The sequence below is a fragment of the Anoplopoma fimbria genome, chromosome 6, assembly GCF_027596085.1.
Source record: "Anoplopoma fimbria isolate UVic2021 breed Golden Eagle Sablefish chromosome 6, Afim_UVic_2022, whole genome shotgun sequence".
NCBI lineage: Eukaryota > Metazoa > Chordata > Actinopteri > Perciformes > Anoplopomatidae > Anoplopoma > Anoplopoma fimbria.
This window is the reverse complement of record NC_072454.1, coordinates 22134741-22159085: the sequence shown is the minus strand read 5'-3', so window position 1 is coordinate 22159085 and position 24345 is coordinate 22134741. Positions and strand designations below refer to the sequence as shown.

At 39.8% G+C, this 24345-nt stretch overlaps 1 protein-coding gene across 3 annotated transcripts in view; it reads left to right on the top strand.

The window, feature by feature from the left end:
* smap1 (small ArfGAP 1) overlaps positions 1-24345 on the top strand; it is a 105649-nt gene that overhangs the window by 22921 nt on the left and 58383 nt on the right. Inside the window, exons 4-6 of one of the 3 annotated variants that reach the window (XM_054600095.1) lie at positions 2912-2987; positions 17091-17162; positions 24056-24133. In XM_054600095.1, the coding sequence (XP_054456070.1) occupies positions 2912-2987; positions 17091-17162; positions 24056-24133 (226 nt within the window). Of the gene's footprint in view, positions 1-2911; positions 2988-17090; positions 17178-24055; positions 24134-24345 lie in introns of all 3 variants that reach the window. The other 2 variants (XM_054600097.1, XM_054600096.1) reach the window with 2 other exon arrangements.

Genomic DNA, 24345 nt, shown 5'->3' with positions numbered 1-24345 from the left:
AGACCACACTTGTCTGTGGATGTCAGAGTTATGACCTGCAAAAGACGAGGTAAGGCTTGTTTTTACCCAAGCAGATGGCCAGAAAAGCCTTTATGCTACTGAAGTCGATGTCGGTACAAAACGGTGGATAAAATAGTTCAAAGTTCAAAAATTGCAAATCAACGCACTCACCAGAGGTTCTTGAGCCTACAGTCATAAATGAGCATCAAAAAAATTAGGCTGATGGGTCTGGCAGTATACAAGAACTGCCGTGGACGGACTGACACACACACACACACACACACACACACACACACACACACACACACACACACACACACACACACACACACACGATCCTCTTGCGCCCGGAGGAGATAGTGATTATGTTACACTAGAGTTGTCCTACAATGAAGATTTTCATTTATAGTTTAGCATTAAATTTCACCAGTTGATATCACCACCATCACAATTATTTTAACAAATCTGAAATGTTTCACAGAGAAATGTCTACTGCATGAAAATGTTTTGTCACGGAAAGCCCTCTAAACTTCCTGAAGTGGTATCTTACTAACCATGGCCCTTTTTTTAATTGCTGACTTCCACAAACCTGTGAGAGATTTATTCAGAAGCATATAAAGACGATTAACAGTGGAATGGCTACTTGTTCTAGCGACTGCCTTTGTGGAAATTTAAATGTAATATTATACAAAATATTATAAGCGACCTCAGCATTCAGTGATATTGCATTTTTGTTCATTTTGTTTCACATCACAAATAATAAAACCTATCAGCACATTCTTTTTTTTCTTTTCAGTTTAGGTCCACCCATTGATAACAAGTATAATGTTGGTCAGTTCTACCGTTAATAGATATATAATCAGTTCAACTGAATGACGTCCATCTCTTCAGAGCTGGACAGCAATGAATGGAACAGATATGATTATGTCAAAGGTCAGCAATGGGCCCATATATCATACCATACCCATTTGTGTGTTTAGTAGGTCCATTGGTGCACCATCCTTCTTCATCCAACCCTCCGCTGTGGTCATGTGAACAGCACCACCATGTCATTTGGCACACATTTATCCACTCCTCTGGTTTCTGAGTGTCTTGGTGTGTAGCATCCCATCTGTTCTAGTGGGATGCAGTACTAAATCAGAGCTGTGTTTGAGACGCAGCCCCGGCATCCTTTGTAGCTCGACACATGAGGGTGGGCATCATTTTTCAATCTTTCGAAGTCTATTACTCGACCCGCCAGAAGCGTCGCTGCTGAAATAGGGAGATAAGAGCATCAGGATTAGGGGTGTGTGTGTGGTGTGTTGTGTGTGTGTGTGTGGGTGGGGTGGGTGTGTGAAACACTTGCATGGTGCTTTGACAATGGCAGCAATCCTGACATAAACACAGCCATTATTTCAGTTGTTAATGAAAACGATTCTTTGATAAGATTCACTGCCACATGTTTAATGACGCATCACTTTGACTGAACAATATCATTAATGTTATTGATATCATTTTGCAAGGAGATACAATGTAAAGATGCACTGTTTTTCCATCAGGATTCCCACTGATCATGACATTTTGACAGGTGATATACTGTATATGGTGGTTGTACACAAGGAAAATCAAAGAATTGAATTATACTGTCTCTTCTTTTATTTAGTTTTTATGCATTATTTACATATGTACGGAAGCCCTGAGAAGAAAGTGAGAAAACTAATAATTTCCAAGGATAATTTGTTATTCTTTTTTGTATTTTTCATCTGTGAAACAGGTGAATGGAAAAAGTTTTAGCGAGTGAAAGCATTTGTCGTTGTAATACTCATTTTAACCACAAGTGGCTGAATCGCACTACTACCTCGTGTTCTAAACAGGACTAAAAGCATTCATGTTCTCTTTTAGGAGTTCATTTCTCCATGGTCTGTAAACACAAGGTACATATATCGTCTGTTACTACGTTATGTGAATTAAAACTCACCTGGTAATAAACCTGAATGATTTTTGCCCTTTTTTGAACATGTGGTAGTGGTGCACTTCAGCCTCTTGTGTCACTAATTAAAAAAAATTAAGAAACTTACAAAGATTATCCTGTCAAGAACAGGTAAAAAAAAAAAAAAACCCAAAAGGTTTTAAGTCATAAACACAGGAGATTGTTTTTTTCTCATTGACCTCTCAGTGCCACCATACAAATGTTTTAAGTACTACATTATATATTTTGGTATTTTTGTCTTTATTTGTTGTTGACAGCATGAATCAAAGTAGAGGATCATACACTTTAACACCAGGGAATACAAATTCAGGCAAGTGATGTAATGTGACAGTGTAAATGCTTTGGATTGATTGGAAGTGCCAATTGTTGGTCAATTGCTCATCACTCTTTGACTCCAGGGAAGCACAGGAGAGAGTGGTTGTAAAGGCCCGCTGCAGACGATATGTTCGACTCCTCAGAGCCCGAGGCCCCGCCCCCGCCGCTGCACAGAGCACTATTACATGTTTATTTAAAGTTTCTTAACATTGAACGTGTCACATGTCCAAATTACACCAACTGCAACGCTGCACGTCTTGGATCTTCGCACTTTTCATTAAGGGATAGTTTGAGTGTTTAGAAGTGCTGTTTTATGGGATACTTATCCCTAGTCAGTGTATTACCTACTGTAGTATTACCTCCTCCTGTATTTCTAATCGTGTCCGGGATTACAAATTGGCATCCTGATCCCGATTTTTTTTTAATTTTTTTTTATTTTTTTAACGCCTGCCGTATCTAGCACCTAACAAAAAAACAAAGGCTTGGGACTGCCAGGTGTTTTTCTCCAGAGAACTACAATATGTTCATGGTTTTAGCATAATATGTACTGTGTGTTTCTGCCGTGTGTGCATACATGATATTTGATATTTTTGTGCAGTATTTTAGTCCTTAATCCTAACCTTTTAGAGCAGTGGAGGTCTTCATCCGGGACAAGTATGAGAGGAAAAAGTACTACAACAAGGAGGCCCTGGCTGCAGCTCCAGTGAGTACCAAACTCACTTCTTGTTTTTTATATTTTACATTTTGACTTTCATCCTGTCGGTCCTTGTTATTGTTTCAGCTGTGTACAGAGCTGCCAGTTCATGGACATGTGTGCACCAGTTGTTGCATATGTTTGATGTTAGACTGTTTGATGCCAGTATCGTCTAAAGACAGAAACCAACTCCATGGCTTACTTACTTTTTACTTTTTTAATTGAAAGACAACAATTGTTTATTTTTTAACCATCTGAAAACATGTATGTATATGTATGTATGTATGTATGTATGTATGTATGTATGTATGTATGTATGTATGTATGTATGTATGTATATATGTATGTATGCATGTATATGTATGTATGCATGTATATGTATGTATGTATGCATGTATATGTATGTATATATGTATGTATGTATGTATGTATGTATGCATGTATATATGTATGTATGCATGTATGTATGCATGTATATATGTATGTATGCATGTATATATGCATGTATGTATGTATGTATGTGTATATATGTATGTATGTATATGTATGCATGTATATATGCATGTATACATGAATGTATGTATGTATATATGTATGCGTGTATATATGTATGCGTGTATATATGTGCGTGTATATATGTATGTATATATGTATGTATGTATGTATGTATGTATGTATATATGTATGTATGCATGAATGTATGCATGTATATATGCATGTATACATGTATGTATGCATGTATACATGTATGTATGCATGTATACATGTATGTATACATGAATGTATGCATGTATGCATGTATATATGAATGTATGCATGTATATATGTGTGTATGTTTATGTATGTATATATATGTGTGTATGTATGTATGTGTGTATATGTATATATACGTATATATATATATATTATTTCCCATCTCTTTCCTCTTTAATGCTAAAAGGCTAGAAATTGCATCAAAGAGTGTTTGCATGGTTTCAGGCTGCTGTGGTGCTTAACATTCAAATGTGCTACTTATCACATTTGGCATCCATTCCTCACTCAAGACTTTTGAATGGGTTCCAGCACCAACTTGTCTGTGCCACCGTGCCAAGGCCTCATGGTTGCCATCCAGTATCTTTCACTCATCAAGCCTGTAAAGTTTGTGTTTTTGCAGCCGCTGACCTTCTCCGCACTCATATCTATCACACTGGGGATGAGCGTCCAAGTGTAGAAAAGCTTTTTGGATCCCTTTCAACCCACAAATTCAGCCCAAACAATGCACTTGTGTTGGATCTGAAACCAAGATTTGGTGCACACAGTTAGAGAATAACCTTTCAAAAACCACTGTTATCTTCTGATACACGTCTTTATCAGCGAGTAGAGATGTCTGCGTATGTGTTTGTGTGTGTCAATGTCAAGACCGAACCTCCTTTTCTATGTGGATAACGGGAGAGAGAAAGGATGCGATTGTGTGTGTGTGTGTGTGTGTGTGTGTGTGTGTGCGTGTGCGTGTGGGTGGGTGCACTTCTCATTGTCTTGTTTCCAGAGATATTATCTGTGTGAGGTGTGTGTTCCTGAGTGTCTCAGCGAGTGGGTTGCTTCTATACTGAGTTATGCAAGGTGGTGTCAACACTCACTAAACTGTGCATGAAACTGTGTGTGTGTGTGTGTGTGTGTGTGTGTGTGTGTGTGTGTGTGTGTGTGTGTGTGTGTGTGTGTGTGTGTGTGTGTGTGTGTGTGTGTGTGTGTGTGTGTGTGTGTGTGTGTGTGTGTGTGTGTGTGTGTGCGGTCCTGTCTGTACTGTCTGTTAGGTAGAGCTTGGCAATTACTATTGAAACACCTCATTACTCAATGTGTGCACATACAACATCCTGCGTGGCTCTTAATGTACTTACCCAGGAATAGACATAACAACTAGGAACAAGGACAACAAATGTAAAAAAAAAAATAATATCTCTCATATCCCTGTTCAAAAATTCCTAGCACTGTTTTGACAAGTCTTAACACACACGAGTGTAATCTGTGCGTTTTTCTTGGCGGTCGAAATCGAGCGTTCATCATGGACGGTTTGCTCCCGGCTAGCTGGGCGACATGGCCAAAATCTTCCAACCCGATATACGTTGTTTCATATCTCGATAATGATATATATCATTGTATAGCATGCTTTCTGGTAGTTCAATAAATAAGTAGTCTATATGAAATAACCAGATGGTTTTGAATACTCTTGTGAGAATTAAATACTTCATAAAAGCAAAGTTCTCAAAGAGTATCGTGATATCTGGATGTATGATTACATAACGATTCCACTGAAAGACGATAAATGATCATATTGAGTTACCACCCGGCCCTACTCCCATCGTAAATGGTGAAAACATATTTAACGTCACCATTAGGCTCTGCCATCATTTTAACCGTTCCGCCATTGATACGTAAATATTAGTGCTGGGCAACGATTACAATTTTAATCGCAATGAATTCAAAAGTAGTGTATTGCGCACTTTTATTTTAAAAGTACTGCTATATGAACAAAAGTGCAATAACATTTGGTTTGCAAACACTTTAAACAAATAAGGTGCTTTTTAACAGCAGTATTCCCTTTACACAGTAGCAGTTAAAATATTTCTTGTAAATCTCAACTTAAACATTAATGTAATCAAATCAAATATAAAACCAAAGCTATTTGCCACCGCCAAGGCATTAACGTTTCATCTAGTTTGTTATAGAAAAACAAGTTACCCTCAGAGTCCAGAGCCACGATCATAACATTATAAGCAACAGCAAGTTAACATTTATAAATCTGTTTTCTTTTTTTTTTCTGAACAGGTACCAGCAGAAACATTTTTCTTTTATCAGGGAGCAGCATAAACGGTCTCCAGTGAGAGCAACACTTGGTGCACGTTGTATCGCCGTCGCTTTTGTAGTCCTCTCCTTTTCATGCAACTCGTGTGTTCTTCTCGTGACGGTGCGTCTTGAGGGAGGCTCGTACGTGCCGCCATTCGTTGCGATCCCAAGAACGTTCCTCAGACCGACATCTTCCACAATACTAATCGGCCTGCAGTTTGTAGCTGTCCACTCCGCTGTGGCATTTGTTAGCTTGTCTTGCTTTTTCTTATCTATACTTCTCCCACACGGGAGGGCGGCTGTGGCTCAGTGGAGAGCAGGGTCGTCCCCCAATCAGAGGATCGGCGGTTCGATCCCTGGCTCCGGCAGTCCATGTCGATGTGTCCTTGGGCAAGACACTTAACCCCAAATTGCTCCCGCAGGCTGTTCCTGCGGTGTATGTATGTGTATGAATGTTAGTTAGGGTCCTGATGGTCAGGTGGCACCTTGCATGGTAGCTCCTGTCATCAGTGTATGAATGGGTGTGATTGGGTGAATGATTAGTAATGTAAAAGCGCTTTGAGTGGTCGGAAGACTAGAAAAGCGCTATACAAGTACAGTCCATTTTTTTTTTACCACACGCTGCATCCAACGTAGTCTGCCGAAGCCTCTGCGTTAATGCGCGATAAAATAATTGTCGGCGTTAATTAATTAATGCGTTAACGTGATAATAACGCGCTAACTTGCCCAGCCCTAGTAAATATTAATCCCACTGTGGTCCAGACTAAAGTATCTCAACTATTATTAAATGGTTGCCATTACATTGTCCACAGGCATGAGAATGGCAGATGGCTGTTGGATGGATTGCCATTCAGTTTGGTGGACACATTTATCTTCCTTTCAGGATAATGGTAATAGCATCATCTGGTCAAAAGTTTCCATTTCTCCAATAAAAATGGTTTACCTGCAAAATGAATTACAATCCCTCCAGCCTCAATTGTACTTTGCTCTTAATGCTAATACTCAAACTTTAGCATGCTAACACACTAAACTAAGATGGTTAACATTATCATTGTGAGCATGGAAAGACCCAGCATGCACAGCTGGTTGACCCACAAATGATTGGTTAAAGGGTTGGGCATTGACCTCTATAAGTAAGGGTCAGTATCTGATCAGGTGACCTGTACATCCGCGAGCTCGAAATCCTAGGGCTTGTATGCAGCACGGGGCGGGTCTTGCCAAACAGAGCAGTGGGATCCGTGATAATGTGGCCTTTCAACCTTGTTAGCAACTTTTAGTGACAATCTGCTGTCGAGTTAACATGTCTGCTGTGACGAAGGCCCATTGATGTTATCCTAGGGTTCTGTTTATTGCTTTAAATCAGTCACAGAATAATCAACTCGAAAATGAGCGAACTTACTTATCTTACAACTACCAAGCGAGCAACTAGCTACCTGAAAATGATCAGCGTGATTGTTTATGTGCGATCAAATGTGATAAACAGCAAAAAAGGATTCAAGCAGACTATTTCTATAGTTACGGTTACCTTGAATGATATAGTTTGTCGTAATTAAATACCGCTAATATCAACCTTTTTGTGATTATTTGCCATTGTCACACTGTTCCTTCCACATCTATCTATCGGCATCAAAACAGGAAGGAAGGTGGTAAAGTAGTAAATCTCGCCCCTTGCTTGATTTGATTGGCTGCCTGGGCCGAGTGTGACACTGAGGCGCTCCTCGTGCAAAAAAGTTGAGGGTATTTGTATTTTATACCGTGGGATTTTTTTTTTCTTCTGGCGATGCGTTTCCAATGACTGTTCTCGTGTGATCAGGGTCTTAACATGAATATCTGCTGTTGTGATTCAAGTAATCATTCCGCACAATAAGCCATTGAATTGCAATTTTTGCTTTTTAAAGAACCAATCGTTGTGGGCTGAAGTAAGTTATCAAAGTTTTACAAAACACCTACTCGGACCATATAATGCAACTTTAAAAGCCGACTGGCAGATATTTCTATCCAGGCACACAAACTCCATTCAATAGCAAGGCTACAAACTGAAAGGACGGTACAAACAAACCGAACAAAAAACGACGCAGGAGTAGGAATACACTCGCAAACACGAACAACAAATGAGCTACACGACTGCAAAATGTCCTTTCTGTCTCTGGCTCGTCTTTATTTCATCTCGTCGTTTTGTTTCCCTCATCCTCTTCATTCTGTCTGTTTTTCAGTTTGTCCTTTTCTATCTCCTTCTTGCCTCCCGCCTTTCTCTCCCTCCCTCTCTCTGTGTTTTCTCCGTTTTTTCTCTGAAGCGTTGCCAGCAGCCAGACTGTGATCTAGGATCTGTTTCTGCCGCCCACGCAGACGGCTCGGCTTTTATATGCAAATTAATTATTAAAAACAACTCATTATCACTTTAAGCAGTTTGGTGCAGATGGAGAAAGAGAAGGAGGAGAGGGCGGGCTGCAGTAACCCTGAGCTATAGTTTGTGTACAGTATGGGTGTGTGTGTGTGTTGGAATGGGAGTGAGGAATAAGTTGGCTTGACTTATTTCTCGAGCACTTATAGAAAAGAAACAGTTTCTCTCTGCATGTCTCTTCGCTGGAGTTACATCATCACATGGTCCTGCGTTTCTTTGCCAGGATGTTTGGAGGATAATTGAAGATAGTTGCAAACAAAATATTGGCTGCATCAATGCTGCGTATGATGGATACAGAATGATCACTCGGTCGTACGAGTGATCATTCCTTTGCCGGTTGTCCGGAAGAAATTCATTTAATCGTAATTGATGCTAATGAGACAATTTCCATCCAATTTTAACCGAGTCTTGAGAAAATCTGCAAAGGAAAATGCAAAAAACCCCTGCTTCTTTCCATCCTCTACTGTTAAAAAACCCCAGCTTCTTTCCATCCTCCATTCACCCTTCGTAAAGTCTTGCAGATCGGAGTGTAACAGACAACCATCCGGCTCTGCTCGATAGACTGTCATGCAATTGTTTCAGATTTTTATTTTATACATTTTTTTTAATTTTTATTATATTTCTTGCAGTGCAGTTAGTGACAATGTGGCTCACTTGATCAAAGCAAGACCTTCATGGTAACCTCAGTGTATGAATGGGCGTGAATGGGTGAATGAAATACAGTGTTAAAGCAATGGAAAGGCACTATACAAGTTAATTTACCATTCACCCCACCAAAGTAAACACTTACACAATTGTCTCATTCTGGTTCTGTATATAACAGTGATATTAAAACATCACTAATGCAACAAATATAAAAAAAAAATATTCATTTTGGGGAGCAGGTTTTACTGTTTGCCATACTTATTTAAAGTAAAGTTAAAAAGTGGTTGCCACTGATGGGATTTTGTTTCCAATTTCACTACAAATGGCCACCTGGCAACCCTTGTCGCAGGAAAAAATATATTTGTGTCCTCAAACAAAACATATGGGCTTTCAAAAAGTCCTATGCAGGCATCGACTGTAAATTCTGGTGCATATAAATGGTCTGGATTAGTTTTTGTTTGCATTTGAGTGAGACCGCTAGAGAGAGAGGACGGCGTACACGAGAGCATCCGCTCCATGACCACAGCCCCATCCAGCATGAGCTCACTGTTCTGCCACGAGTGTGCATGTGCATGTGCATGTGTGCGCATTACTTCAATGTTAGCGGAATCAACAAGACATCACAGTGCATCTCGTGAACCCCTCTGTGACTGGCCTAAAAATGTCACGAGAGAGCGGCGCCGTCACCCCGCAGGAAGACTTTGCTGATTTTCCAACCTTATTTGCCGGCGTTAGTCATACGGACGTCCTGTCGGCTGAGTCCGCAGTGCTGGCCAATGTTCTACGTTCCTACAGCCTGCTGTGGCGGCCTACTTAACTTCTGCCATCCGCTGACACTAAGTGCAGCCGCACAGAGCTGCGAGCATGGCTGCAGATTCTTTTGTTGAACTCGTAGCAAAAGATCAGTGCAGATTTTTTTCTTTTTTTCACATTTGTCTTAGTAGCTTCTCCTCTTAACTTTGTCTTTTAATTGTGCTTGTTATAGTATAGTAGTCATATTATAGGTGTGTGCCTCATTACTACTAGCAGCAACAGTGTGTGACTGGTAGATAGACTGTATAGAAGAAGTGGACTTATTCGTTGGGACGTCACCCGTTGCTTGTGGACTGCAGTTTGAAGCCTAAAGTTCTGCATTTTGCCCGTTGCCATTAGTTAGGTTTAGGAAAAGATCATGTATATATTTTAATCATAATTAATTAATTATTATTATTTATTAATCATAATTATTATTAATTATAATCATATTATTATATACATTATAAATAATGTGAAATACCGAGTTAGGTTAAAGAAAAGATCGTGAAATACTTAGGTGCAGGGATAGATTTTGAAATACCTAGTTATGTTGAGGAGAAGATATTAAAATACTTTGTTAGGTTCAGGAAAGATCGTGAAATACTTCAATTAAGTCAACAAAACTAATTGGTTAGGTTTAGAAAAAGGTCATGGTTTGGTTTAGAATAACTACGGAAGTGCCGTTGCTGAAGCAAATAAATCAATCTACGTTGACTTCTCTTTTGGGAACGATCAGCTGGGTTCTGGCTGAATAATCCCCGTTTGTTGGACCCATCCACCTCATGTGTTGGCTTTTGCGTTTCATATACTTCCACATTCATGATTACTGGGATAAAATACAAAATCATTTTGTTGGTTTTCTATGTATTACTTCTCTTTTATTTCTGTAGGTAAAGCTACAAATGCTGCTCTAGTTACTTCTCTATTTATCTATACTTATTTCCCCCATATTTTCCAGTCTGGGGAGCAATAAGGCGTATCTTGTCTTATCCTATTTACTTTGTCTCCAGCGGCGAATCCACTGATGGAGGTGATTCCAAATAAGAGATCCCACATTTTTCCCCAAAACATACCTCAAGGTCATTCAGCTTTTGGTTCTTTTAGAACACTGTGGACTTATATTACAGCTTAAACATCCCAAACCTTCCCTGGAGCCTCCATAAATCTTGTTTTATTAGTCCCTGTATAACTATTCCACTTAAGTTCAGCGAATGTCCTCTGCAGTGGTACAAATGAAGCTGTGAAAGGTCTCCCCGGCGGACGTGTTTCTGTTAAGACGTTCACCATCTTTCTGCCTCCCTATCAGCAGTCACCACAGCAGATAGCCAGACGCTTCTATCTCCTGGTCCTAATAACCTCTGTTCATCCTCCCTCACCCAGCTTGCACTACTCCTCTTGTTATCAATCCACTCTTTATCACACCCCTTCCCTCCAGCCTCTTTTCTCTTTATCTTCATCATCAGCCCTTCTTTGCCTGTTTAGTGCTGTGTCGACATCTCCGGCAGCATCAAAGTCAGGGGAGGAAGTTTTGTGAGATTGGGGAGAAAAAAAACCCCCAACAAAACTAAAATACATCAACAGAATAAGTAGGGGGGGGTACAAAATGAATTCACATCTCCTCTGTGCTGCGTTCACCACCACGGGCAACAAGAGCAGGCAGTCGTTTGATGCCTTTAACAGCTGAGGAGGGAGGGTGATGGATGGGCAAAGATGAAAAATGGAGAAAAACATTCTTCTGTTCTGCCCTCAGAAAGACACAGTCAGTGTTAGTTTCCAGCCCGAGGGTGGTGTGAGGCAGCAAAGGAGGAGGAGAGGAAGGAAAGGAGGCTGGGTTTGACGTTAATGATGTAACCGCTTTCATTTTTTTCTCCGGCTGCTTTTAACAGTTAAATGCTCAGGAGAGCTTCTGGCAAAAACACATGTAGCAGAACTCTTAAGCCTGGTACACATTTATAATGTGAGAGAAATACTACTAATGAAGTAGTATTCATGAGAAACTGGGTTGATTGTTCAGATGTTTGGACTTAAGGGTAGTAAAGGCTGATAAATGGACGTTGAAAGAAGTGTTGAATTCTGTGGTCAGGGATCTTTCAAGGAGCTTGTGGCTTAACTACGGTGGACCTGGGAGCTCAACGCATTGCAAATTAAGAAAACGTACGCAAAAAGACAAAACACAAGCTAGTTAAAAAACACTGCTTCACCAGGATGACCACACGCGTGCAAAATGTAGAAAAAAACTGAATAACCACTCTGCAAATAGAGCAGAGATGCACCAAACCACGTTTATTTCAGTTCCAAATGCTGATACCGATATAATTCTGATATCAGAGCTTCTTTAAATTGTTTTGCTTTGCATTAAATCTAAATGTATTCCAAAGCAATTTATTTGAACTGTATGTTAAAGTAGCCTTCACATACAAACAGGTGTAGCAGTGCGAATTACTATGACTACACCTTTAAATGTTTTGAAATCCAGTACACAGCACTTTTCAACTACTATTAGATTTCTGTACTGACTTCAAAATATATGAGAATTCCAAAGAGTAGTTCCATAGTTTATTGGCAACTTCTTCAATGTGACTATTTCAAATAAAATGAAAAAAAACAAAATAAAAATAAATAAAAAAACTACCCTAACCCAAAAAGCTGTCAAATAAGTAAAAAAACAACAATGTGTGTGACTTCTTCTTAAATCTGATTTGATATAAAATAGTGTGTTGTGTGACCAGATGTTTTAATATGCACAAATTAATGTTGATAAAGTAATAAACGGTGAGGCAAAAGGTCTGTTTTTGTTCGGCCATAGAATGAAGTGATGTGAAGTACCTCTAGTTAACATGCAGAGTTAAACAATCATCTGAAATAGTGGTGCATGTATGGCAAACTAGATTATTAATCTCCTGTTCAGGGCATGGAGCAGCCACTCGATTATCTTGCTAGCCCTGCTTGCATAGCTAACTAGCTTCTTTGAGGAACATTCTCCACCATTATTAAATAGTTACACGGATCGGTACGCGGATCGGTAATCTCAGGCCGATATCAATCACGTGAATTATATAGTATTTGAGCCCGATAACAATATTGGATTGGATTGGTTCCATTTCTAAAATAACCACGACCAAATACATAAAAAATACGCTGCAAGTAGCACACAACACAACGGAAACTGTTTCAAGGAGACGCTAAAACGTGATGCACACAGCTAAAAATCTGCCTAGCGTTAGCATTTTGCTTATTATTAGCCAATTCAAAAAATCTGACGACTCATACACGATTAACATGCCATAACATTAATAACTACTTTCAGGACGTTGCATGCAAATTAAACTACCAGTAGGTTTGCAGAAATGAAAAATAAAATGAAACCTATCACTTTGCTAAATTAGTTTATTAATTTAGTGACAGCTACCCATTGTTACCTTACAGAACGGGTTGGTATGAATTCTAAATTGTTATTCATGCTCTCAAACTGCAACTCATTTTGTCTTGTTTTAAACCGTTAACTAAACAATTTGCAATTCATTACCACGCTTGAACTTTGCTTTTTTTTTCTTACAATTCAGAAAGTTACTTTAGCCAGCTAACATATTGTTAGCCTGTTTCACAATTAATTTGCAGGTTAATAATAAGCAAAAGGCTAACGTTAGGTTTACAGCACATATCGGCAATAATATCTGAATTATGTGATCACAATGTTATCATAAACCAAAAAAAAAACTAACAACATTTTAGCTAATTTTCCAACACCGCTGACGGATAACTTGACTTTGGAAACTTTATAAGTCAAAAACAATGGCAACAATTAACGTGTCCCCGCTGTGTGCATCACTTTTTAGCGTCCCCTGGAAACAGTTTCCATATTGTCTGTAATTGGTTGCGTTTTCTGCATTTGGTTGCATTGTCTTAATTTGTTTGTTTTACTGTTTTTGATTGGGTTTTCACTATTTGGTTGTGTATTCTGTATTTGATTGTTTTTTCTGAATTTGTAGCATGTGTCTGTTTTTTGGTTGTGTTTTCTGTAACACCGTGTTTTTCAGTAACATCCATATTTTTATGACCTGATTTCTTTCCCTATTTCTCGGAATAATCAATCTGTTCAGCTGTTGAGGCGGTAAGTGGAGACGAGGCACGGATCTTGAGGGAGGTAGCTGGAGCTGTGGTGCGTGTAGCAAGGCAGCGAACTGCCAGATGGCAAAGAGTAAACAAGGAAACGATAGAGACAAGGCCACGGTGGCATCAGAACTGTTTAGTTAAATCTGTTAACTGACGTCTCGTTACGGGCGGGAAAGATTTAAGCAGCTGATGGGATTTTTGTCAGATTGGATTGGTGTGGATTTTGAAGACAGATTGGAAATGGCAGTAATTATAATTGCACAAAGTGTGTGCTCATTTTAAGATGATTGCGTGCTTTCATGAAAGATTCTGTGTGCACCAAGCTGTAGAAGGCATAAGCCAGGCTTTTCCCCATCTAAAAAACCAAAAAACAATACTTACTTGGTTTGAATTCACTTGAGTCTTCTGAACATGAAATAAGTAATGTGCTATGCATGCAAATGTGCAGTTGAGAATTGTGTTTTCTTGACTTTCTCCTTTTTGTATATCCCTCCTGTCTCCTTTCCATTCCTCTCCATCTGTTTGATTTGCAGTCCATCTGATACTGTGATAATGTCTGTCAGTGGAGAAATGAACACATACTGAACTTCGCTGTCTTTCATCTATCAATAATCCATCAATATTTTCTATATTAACTGATCAAATTATGTGAAAGGGAACTCTCGTAGTGATGGCTGAACAAACCCACAGAATACACTTTTTTGCACTCTTCTAGAGAGTTTGATGAGAACATTGATGCCACTCTCATACCTGTGTACGGAGCTAGAGCATTAGTTTAGCATAGCATAAAGACTGGAAGCGGGGGGGCAGGCCTTTTTACCTACATCTTTAAAACTCACTAGTTACATGATGTTTCTCCTCAAATAATAATGTCAAAGATCAACTTGCCTAAAATGTAACATCTAAGAAAAGGCATAAGTTGTCACTTGTTACAATACTGTTCGTGGAAGGATTAAACATAAATACTGTACATGCAAAGATGTACTGTTGAAAGAAGTTTATTCTTGAGAGTTTATTCAAGACAACATATTAACTAGTGAGCTTAAGAGGTTCTTGAGCCAGGCTAGCTGTGCCCCACCCCCCGGTTTCCCAGTCTTATGCTAAGCTAATTGCCTCTTGGCTCAAGCTCTACACTTTCGAACACAGACGTATTGAGTGGTATTTCTATCTCATCTCACTCTCGTCAAAAGGCAAATCAGTGTTCTGCCAAAAATGTTCAACTATTCCTTTAATATTCGTCAGACGGTCAGTAAAGCTATATGCTAATGTTGCTCCCTGTCTGGATGTGTGCACAGGCAACTGTTTGCTAACATGTCCAGCATAAATGGCAATGTTTTTGTTTGTCAAAAAGCAAAAAAAAACATGAAAGCAACATTAAAGTGCCTAAAAAATGTAGTGTTAAATCTGAAAGCTGCTGTAATTTATGTTTTATAATAGCAACGAATCAAATGTGAAAAGGGCGTCTCGAAGTAATCAACCTAGAGAGAATCATCACTGCAACCTCGCTCAGCTTCACCGAGCTTTGAGACCAAAATAATAATAAATGTGACGAAAATTATAACGATATTGATCAGGAGCCATACACACTGATGGATTGTAACGTTCTGTGAACGGTGGCGCCAAGCACCCCATGCATGCTCAAGCTGTTTCGGGGATATTGTGGATATTGTTCATTATATCGGCCTGAAAGTGATCCCAGTGTGGACTGCACCATCATCTTGATTTACAATGATTTAAAAAAAAGTGATATCGTTCTTCATGTGTACGGCCCCTGTAGGATGAGTTTCAGCTCATTGTTTAGCTGTTTTGGTTGAGCCTCACCGCTCTCACAGCGTCGTTTTCAGCCGCAACTGGCAGCTGTTTATTTTAGCAAAAAGCACTCTATAAACTCCCTGTACGCTACCTACTGGGGATCAAACAGCTGATAATAATAATAATAATAATAATAATTAAGCCTTTATTAGTCCCACAATGGGGAAATTATTTCTCTGCATTTAACCCATCCCGGAGGAGCAGTGGGCTGCAATGAAGCGCCCGGGGAGCAACTTGGGGTTAGGTGTCTTGCTCAAGGACACCTCGGCATGTTGCCGGTAGAGGGGTTTGAACCACCAACCTTGTGGTTACGGGACAAGCGCTCTACCTCATGTGCCACAGCCGCCCTGATAGACACCAGTTAGAGACTAGCTGGTTAACACAGTGGAGCATGTAGCAACTAAAGAGACAGTTATTTTCCTCGGGAGCTGGTGGAGACCAAAAACAGAGCTAAAAGAGGGTAAAATTGGACTTGCATTCATCAAACGCTACCCTAAAGAAATGATCACGTAAGTGCAAGATGCGCAGAAGCTTCTTTACAATAAAAGACACAAGCAAGTTGTTGCAGGTTTAAGTGTTTCTCTATAATGTTGAATATTCACGACCAAATAAGCAACAATTAAAGTCAAAGCTTGGGGGAAAAAGAAAAAGCTTCAGATATTCTTTAGGAGTTTAAAACTCTAAACCCAACTAATCTGCGTTTGATCACACTTGACAGTGCCTTCGCTTTTTTTTGTGTGTGTTACCGTTGTGTTTGAAAACAGGTTCCTTCCTTTCAATACACTGTGTCGAGAGATAAAAAATAAAATGGTTTGAGATAACAAACAGGGCTGCACGGTGGTGTAGTGGTTAGCACTGTCGCCTCACAGCAAGAGGGGCCTGGGTTCGATTCCCGGGCTGGACAACCTTCTGTGTGGAGTTTGCATGTTCTCCCCGTGTCAGCGTGGGTTCTCTCCGGGTTCTCCGGCTTCCTCCCACAGTCCAAAGACATGCAGCTTAGGTGCATTGAAGACTCTAAATTGCCCGTAGGTGTGAATGTGAGTGTGAATGGTTGTCTGTCTCTATATGTCAGCCCTGTGATAGGCTGGCGACCTGTCCAGGGTGTACCCTGCCTTCGCCCATTGACAGCTGGGATCGGCTCCAGCACCCCTGCGACCCTTAACTGGATAAGCAGGTTACGGAAGATGGATGGATGGAGATAACAAACAGCTACTGTTGATAGACCGCAGAGTTCATCTCAAGCATGCTCTCAGTCTTTCTCACAGGTCAACGGCAGGTTAATGGAGGTCATCCCTACGCTCTGTAACTGTGTGTGCGTTCTTTTGACACCATTCTTTCTGTGCATAACCTTGGCTCGCAGCGTCTACTGAAGTGAAGAGTACTCCACTGCAGATGAGAAAATCCTCCTCCATTCCATTCTTATTAACTCTGCTCTCTCTGCTACTCTTTCCCCTCTCTTCTCACTCTGTTCTCCTTGTTCTGTCTGTCTTCATCTAACCTACTGTCTGAAATTCTGTGTCTTCCAGGCGAAGTCCTCCGAAGCCGCTCCTCCCACCAACGCCTCGCCGTCCTCCCAGGCTGACAGGAGCAGACAGGAGGTGCAGTATTCTGTGGTGTGGTGGTGTTTTGCTGTTTGTCGTGTTCGGTTTGACGAGTCAGAAGTCCTAGAAGACTAGACAGTCAACGGTACATTGTTTGACTTGTTTGCTTAAAGATGGTTTCCCCTGATACTCGTTTTATCTAATCTACAACATAAATCAGCAGACATCATTTGGAATGGTGTACGACCGTCGACTGTCCTCGTTTAGAGGCTTTTATTCTGAAAGCCATCTAACATGTTGGGTCAACTCTTCTGAACTCGCATATCAAACAGGAAGCATCAGAAACCTCTATTACATTATTTTTTTTATTTTTCTCAGTTAATTCAAGGCAACTTTCCTAAACAATTGCATAAAAGTAACCTTGTTTTGGCCTATCCACAAGTAGGGCTAGCATTGGCGACAACATTTGATCAAACCAAGCATCCCCTTATGAAATCCGGAGCCTTTCAAATCCTGTCTTGAATCTAATAAGGTTTAGTTTTTAACACGTGTAAGCAACTTAAATGCAGGGTTGGTAATCTTGAGAACCTAGCAAGAGTATGCTAAATTTTACAATACAGCCCAGTTTTCCAATGAAAGTAGCTAGCAGCATTATCTCCAAAGTTGCTGTATCTAGCGAGAAAATCGCCAACTCTGCAACAGTGACAGCCCTTCCCTTAACGCCTCCCTCAAAAGCCACTCCGCCAAAAATATCCACTATGAAGGTAAACAACAAATATGGCTTAGCATTCGGCCAATCGGGCTGCACGGTGGTGTAGTGGTTAGCACTGTCGCCTCACAGCAAGAGGGGCCCGGGTTCAATTCCCGGGCTGGACAACCTTCTGTGTGGAGTTTGCATGTTCTCCCCGTGTCAGCGTGGGTTCTCTCCGGGTTCTCCGGCTTCCTCCCACAGTCCAAAGACATGCAGCTTAGGTTAATTGAAGACTCTAAATTGCCCGTAGGTGTGGATGTGAGTGTGAATGGTTGTCTGTCTATATATGTCTGCCCTGTGATAGGCTGGCGACCTGTCCAGGGTGTACCCTGCCTTCGCCCATTGACAGCTGGGATCGGCTCCAGCACCCCCGCGACCCTTAACTGGATAAGCGGTTACGGAAGATGGATGGATTCGGCCAATCATTGCATTCTGGCCGAATTAAATGTTTGGACGGTCTTATTACAGTCCTGTGGCAGCCACAGATTCCAGATTTTTGTTCTTCTTTCTGTTTGTCAGAGCATTCAATTCATTGATTGCTGTCGGGATGTAATGAGAATTCAAATTTTAATGTTTTTTGAAGGAGATTGCCTACCCTGCCTTTAAGCTGCAAATGACTAACATCTGTAACCAGCTTTTAGTTGGATGAGAGAGCAGAAACAGTTTTCACTGCGTCACCCCGAAAATGAGATGAGCAGCATAAAAAATATATTTTTTTAGTTATAGGTATTGCCACTAAATGAAATAACATACTGATTTTTACTTAGTTTAATTTTGGAAAAGCTACTTTCTCTAGATACTGGCGGCCCCGATTCAAATATTGATTAGTGGTGTGAATCTTCACTGGCTTTACAATTGGATCACAATTCAATCAATCCCCTCCTCAATTTTCTATATTACTGCACATGGCTACTTATTTCCTCAATTTATTCAAGCAGTCATACAGTACCAGTCAAAAGTTTGGACACACCTTCTCATTCAATGGTTTTTCTTTATTTTTATATTTATTTTTTTCTACATTGTAGATTAATATTGAAGACATCCAAACTATGAAGGAACACATATGGAATTATGTGGTAAACAAACAAATGCTCAACAAACCAGAATATGTTTTATATTTTAGATTCTTCAAAGTAGTTGAATGAGAAGGTGTGTCCAAACTTTTGACTGGTACTGTATAAATCTAAAAAAATTTTTAGAGTGCTTTTAAAAAAATCTGACTAAAGCAGTCTAATCTCTGTGACACACCCAAGTACATAAACATTACAAATCATAAATCCCTCTGCAGTGCATCACAAGTATCCTGTATGCTACAAAAATAACGTTTTTTTCACATAGAGCTCTAAGACAGAGCACTAAATGCCAATGGCATTTCACATTGCATTAATTAGCGGCTAGCAGAGGTTTCCTTACTCATAGCTCTTCCACTGCTACTTAAGTTTAAATTACTGCATATCCGTTTACGGTTTAATTTCAGCCTGCATGCATGTTTTTTTCAGTCCAACATTGTTGACACAGAGCAGCTGATATTGGTAGTGAGAGGAACTGGTTAGCAGACTGCCGAGTGTTTGAATGCTGTCTCTCAGCACAAAGCTAAGCCATCGGGGAAACACCAATCGAGGAGAGAGAAACTAGCACAACGGTAAAAAAACAGCAAAATGCATTAAAGACCGACATTGAGCTTAAATTAAGCCAAACACCAAATTATGTCGCCGTCGATGCAGAATTGTCCGCCCCTGCATAGCAATGTGTCAAAGAATTGAAAAAAATTCCCACTGCTTTAATATTGATATACTCAATGACATGACCCGATCAACAAGATCATTTCAGAGACTTGTCGCTCTGTTGTTCTTTTTGAACTACAGTCCACTCACAGGTGTATTGTGGTGTTTCTTACCCCTCACAAATGATCTTTGGCTGGATGCAGCCAGGCTCGCAAAGAGCCAAAAGCATCATTTTTCGCTTTTTCATTGTCAATGTCGACACCTAAAGCTGCCAGTAGTATTCTTTTTCAACTGGCAGAAGTGACGGAGCTGAAAATGAGAAGCCTGCCACGTGACTGTTGTCTACATTACTCACTGCTAGAAAGAGTGAGGAGAGATAAAAGCTTTGAGATTAATTAGAGTCAGAGCTGAACAAATCCTGGTGTTTTCTCAGCCGTGAACCAGATCCTAAATGGAAGCACCTATCGCAACATAATACACACAATACAACCGTAATAAGATGGCACTCCCTTCTATTTATTTAATTATTATTAAAATTATTTTCTTTTTTTAATCTTGCTGTGCTTTAATGCTGTGTTGTTTTTGAGTTGTGTTTCTAGACTATTCTCCTGTGTTGCTGTGTTGCGTGCTTCTCTTGTTGTTGCTTCCCGGGTCAAACAAAGTCAGGTTATGAATTATAAATGATACATCTGCCAACTCTGTCCTTGGCTATATTCACACACATCACACACTGATTTAACCCATTCACCAAAACATTTTGTTGGCGTTGAGACCCGTGCTGTCTGAAACCAGTTCCTTGTCCACTCATTCTCTATTCCCTATGTAGTAGACCCTCTATAGTGAGCAGTAAACTGAGATGTGTACTATGGCACCGCTATCATTTGAATGCAACAAATGCAACATGTTGCATCGTGGGATAATTAACAGACAATTATTGTCCCCAAAAAGTGATATGTGGAGGTAAGATCCCAGCTAGGCTTGTCGTATTTAGGCTACTACATAATTGCCTAATTACTTGAGCAGACCGTGTTAATCGTTGGACTCCACAATGGTTGAGTTTAAAGCCAAAGTGGCAACATATAGAAAGTTAATTCTGTGTGTTTTTCCATCAGACTGTCTACCTATCTAGACCTTACTTTTGCCGGTCAGGTTCTTCTGTTTCAGCTTATATGAGACCATATTTTATTGCCGTCCAAAGCGAGATGATGACGGAGAGGTGCCAATAACTGCTCTCTGGATTTTTAGTAGACACTACTTGGCTTATTTTTTCTGCACTGTTGGTACATTGCTGCTGTTGCACAATTAACAAGTGCCTGATTAACGTTGGCTGGTGGACCATCCATAATACTGTAAATACAGACGTGCATTTATTTTTTGTGATAAATATATAATGTCAGCTATTTTGTTGAGTTCTTATCGAAATTCTCTGAGTTCATTTAAGTTCCTCCTAGTAAGCAGTGATGCAGTGTACACTGTATGTCTAGGGCTTTTATTGTGAAAGGTAAGAACGGAAGGAATAAAGCGGTCTCATTGTGATTTTTTTCGTGGCAACAAGTGTATTTTCTTGTAATGAATGAATACAAAGTACTGTGAGCCGTTTGTGTTGTGATGCGCTGCTCTGCTCACATCTAATATATATGTTTTTTCCTTCAGCGCAATGCATGATGGTATATAATGCTTGGTTAGTGACCATTGTTTGCACACTTCTTTACTCGATGCATTGTGGGATACTTTGAGTCCACTGTATAGGGTATAATAATTCTCACTATACATTCAAACAGCACTACGACATAGTGTACTCACCATATAGTATTCCATAATAAAGTGAGAAGTGACTGATTTCGGACAGAGCCATGGTTTTATAAGACCACTGTCGAGGATATGTACAGTTCTCTAAAAAATCACTGCATTTTCACTGGCTTAATGTTTCCTCACTGCATCTTAACTTTTGAAAATAATATCAAGCTCCCTTTATACATTAGTTGTCTTGAACCCGTTTTCGTTACATTAGTTCGGCCCACATAAAACTTTTAAAACTAAAAAAAATCTTTGTGCACAGGGCTCGACAGTAACAACCATTTTGAGAAATTGGCAACCACTTCCTTCGATGGAAACCACTTTTTAACATAAACAAATAGGGACCTCAATAGCAAAACTTGGACCTCAAAATAAAAAATAAAGTGTATTCTTTGCATTGGTGATATAAAAAATGCTGTTTTACAGTAAGAACAGACATATAACTGCATAGAAACCTAATTACTCAAAACAAAGGCTTAGGTGACTAAAAATGGTAACCATATATTCATTTTCCGCACGCAAAACCAAAATCATCCCTCCCAAGTATTTGTATGGCAATTTAATATCAACTATAATTTCATAATTGTGATTGCCCTTATCCAAGCTGTATTTTGCTGTGTTTGATGGGTGATGGTTCCGATTGGAGTGTAATGCTAGTAGTCTGCTAGTGCTTCTGGAAAAAAACTTCCAATGTTACTCTAATAAGCTCATAGTTAATAGTGTCAGACACTTGGTGTCGGCCAAAGCCTCAAAGATAATATACTAAGTTTGCTGATGATGTCAACAAAAAATGCAGCCAAAAGCCTGTGCTCTATGCTGAAGATGAACAACCGAGGATGTCAATCAGTTTAAACAGAAAAGACGCCAGCCATCTGTAATTCGTGTGTGAACAGTTGCCATTGTTGCTTCCGTTCCACTGCCATGAAGTCTGTAGAAAACAAAAATAAATATCCCCAGCGGCAAGCCTTGACATTTGACCCAGGCTCTCTGTGCGTGACAGTTCTTTTACTGTGCTGTGTTTGGCTTTTTAATATTTGAGTCCATTAGTCTGAAGTAAAAAAATAAAAAACTGACAGAATGCATGATCACAAAAGATAGTGACTGTAGAAGAACAATAAATCCTCTCAATGTCAATGCTGATTTGCATCATCTAAATATTAATGATCACGAAGTATTGTTTATCATGTTCTTAAGACAAATAACTGCAATCATAAATAACTATGCACATAAACAGCCAGTAAATGAATTGCATTGAGAGCGGAGACAGAGGCAGGCAGGGGGAGAATCAGACTGCCATTGTTATTATAATGGATAGATTGTAGGCTGCAACCCGCTAAGCTAAAGCTTCTCTCTTTGGCAGCCTGACAGTCATTAGCTAAAGCCTGTTGGTGGCTGGCATCAGCACCGGCTCATTTGCATACAACAAAGCAAGACGGAACCATTAACCTGCAAACACTGCATCGACTTTCCCTACGCTAATAATGTCTGCACATTAGATCTGCATTGTCAGTGCATTAAAATCACATTACCAAGCAAGATCTAATTGTTTTCAACCTGCTATTAGGTACAACAAATCATTACCATTAGGCCCCGTGTTCCCTCCTTGAGAATATTGTAATGGTTGTCGAATAGTGATTTAATGAAGAAAAGTGCCTTCTTTCTGCATGCTTAAGCAGTATTATATGCTAATTATGGTATTGCAGGACAGAGAGTTATCGCTTTATTATATGTTGCGGAAATGATTTGCTGTATCTATACTGTTTAGTACATGAATACATTATTAAATAATATCAATAACATTAGGATTCAGTCGTATGACTGTGCATTATTACTGATATCATTCAAAGCCATATTGTCCCAACCATCGAAATAGAATTGGAGTAGAACAGACATTTAGGTTTTTTGTGCTCACTCATACAATTTTTCTTTTTTCTTTTTTATGGTGACAACACACATCAGTGGGGGCCTACAGACAGACAGCTGGATAGTTAGCTAGTTAGCTTGTCCTTCTCTTGTGGAGATTTCAGCTGAGGAAGCGTTTGCTATCGCTGTAACCTGTGTAGCGTTAAAGCTTGTTGGAATTAGGCTAGCAAGCTAACTAGACAGCTGCCCATTAAATCATGGTGGAATTGGTAAACTAGCTTACTAGTCAGCCGGCCATTAAAGCATGGCAGAATGAGCAAGCTAGCTAACAAGCCAGCTGCATGCTAGTAAGCTAGTTAGCTAAATTCCACCATGCTCTGATGCTAGACTAGCTACAGAAAATGACCAATGAAGTTGTAATTTTTAGCAATGTGCTTTCCTACACTGTGGATTAAGCATTAGGTTGAAAAATGTTGCTAATATACTCTGGTTCTCTACGCTACATAACGTTAAATGTTTGTTTTAGTCGTTACTGCAAAACCTCACGTCACGAGACTTGCCCTAATTCGGTTTAGTTTATGTGGAAGTTAGCCAGCTACAACGGTCACATAAAAAGTTACACATAAAAATGTCCGCTGCTCTGACCATCCTGCTACGTTGATTTCAATGGAGATGTCCGTTCTACTCCTTTTCTATTTCTACGGGTCTAACCTTAGTATGTGTTTATGTGGGTTTAGTAGATGCTATGACAAACATGTATATTGCAGGGCCATTGCAAATATGACACTTCTTTCACCATTTATTTTTCATCACAGAAGGAGAGTGAAAAGAAAAAAGGGGAGAAGAAGAAAGAGAAAGACGTTGATAAAGTGGAGAGACTCAACAACACAAAGGTACAAGTGACGTTTATAATAGATTACATGTAACCTAGTCATTTGTCATGCGTTAAAGTTGGTTCAATACTACAGGTCCCAGAATTCTGGGGGCAGAAATGCAACAGAGGAGCAACCTTGGCGTAATATGATATCAAACCTCACATCACGATTGGCCGTGATTTAAGAGCCTTCAGTGGACACGCCCCCAGCGTTTTAGGGCAGAGAAAATT